We start from the raw sequence: 819 nt of genomic DNA, 5'->3' as shown, positions 1-819 counted from the left end.
GGGTCCCAGAAACCCCCCACCCCACCAGTCCCACTGGTGGGGGGGGAAAGGGGGTCCATCACCTCCAGGAGTGGAGCAGAAGGGGGTCCCATACACCCCAAACCCCACCAGCCCCACGGGAGGGGGGGAGAAGGGGGTCCCACAACCCCCCACTCCTCCAGCCCCACAGAGGGGTGTCCCCCACCTCCATTGGTGGGGCAGAAGGGGGTCCCACATCCCCACCAGTCTCTTGGGGGGGGGAAGAAGGGGGTCCCACATCCCCTTCACCCCACCAGCCCCAGGGGGGAGGAAGAAGGGGGTCCCACACCTCCCCCACCCCAACAGCCCCACGGAGGGGAGGGAGGGGGGGAAAGAGGGGAGTCCCCCTGCCGGGACAGGAGCCCGCGGTCACCGCCCGGCCAGGCCCGGGAGAGGCTCACCCGGCCCCCGGCGGGGCGCAGCAGCCCCAGGCGGGGACCGAGGGGCAAAAGGCGCCCGGCAGCGGCGGCAAGCGGGCCCAGCCGCAGCATGGCCGGTCCCGGGGAACCCGGAAGCGGCGGGGCTCCACGTGACCGCCCCGGCGCTGCTGCCTGGCGGCGCTCTAGGCCCCGGCGGCGGGCACTCGGTGGTGCTCGGGAGGACTGACTCGCTTTACGGCCCGGGCGCCGCCGCGCGACAGTCGCTGTTCTCTTGTCGCCCGCACCCTCAACATGGCGTCGGGCAGCGGGGTAGGTGCTGGCGGCGGCGGGGCCGCGCCCGTCGCTGTCTCTTTGGCTCGGTAGGGCCTGGGCACGGCCCAGGGCAGGGATGGGGCGGCGGGGGCTGCTCCGGAGGGGCAGG

The 819-nt window shown here is 74.5% G+C and overlaps 1 protein-coding gene across 1 annotated transcript in view; it reads left to right on the top strand.

Annotated features, from left to right (window-relative positions):
• Positions 1–623: 623 nt before the first annotated feature.
• The window catches only part of ZMAT2 (zinc finger, matrin-type 2), a 13,369-nt gene continuing 13,173 nt past the window's right edge, over positions 624–819 (top strand). Inside the window, exon 1 of the mRNA XM_014959669.1 lies at positions 624–707. Coding sequence (XP_014815155.1) covers positions 690–707 — 18 coding nt within the window. The 5' untranslated portion in view covers positions 624–689. The remainder of the gene's footprint in view (positions 708–819) is intronic.

The sequence above is a fragment of the Calidris pugnax genome, unplaced genomic scaffold (genome assembly GCF_001431845.1).
Source record: "Calidris pugnax isolate Ruff unplaced genomic scaffold, ASM143184v1 scaffold418, whole genome shotgun sequence".
Classification (NCBI taxonomy): domain Eukaryota; kingdom Metazoa; phylum Chordata; class Aves; order Charadriiformes; family Scolopacidae; genus Calidris; species Calidris pugnax.
Note: the sequence above shows the minus strand (reverse complement) of the source record. Positions and strands in the feature narration are given on the sequence as shown.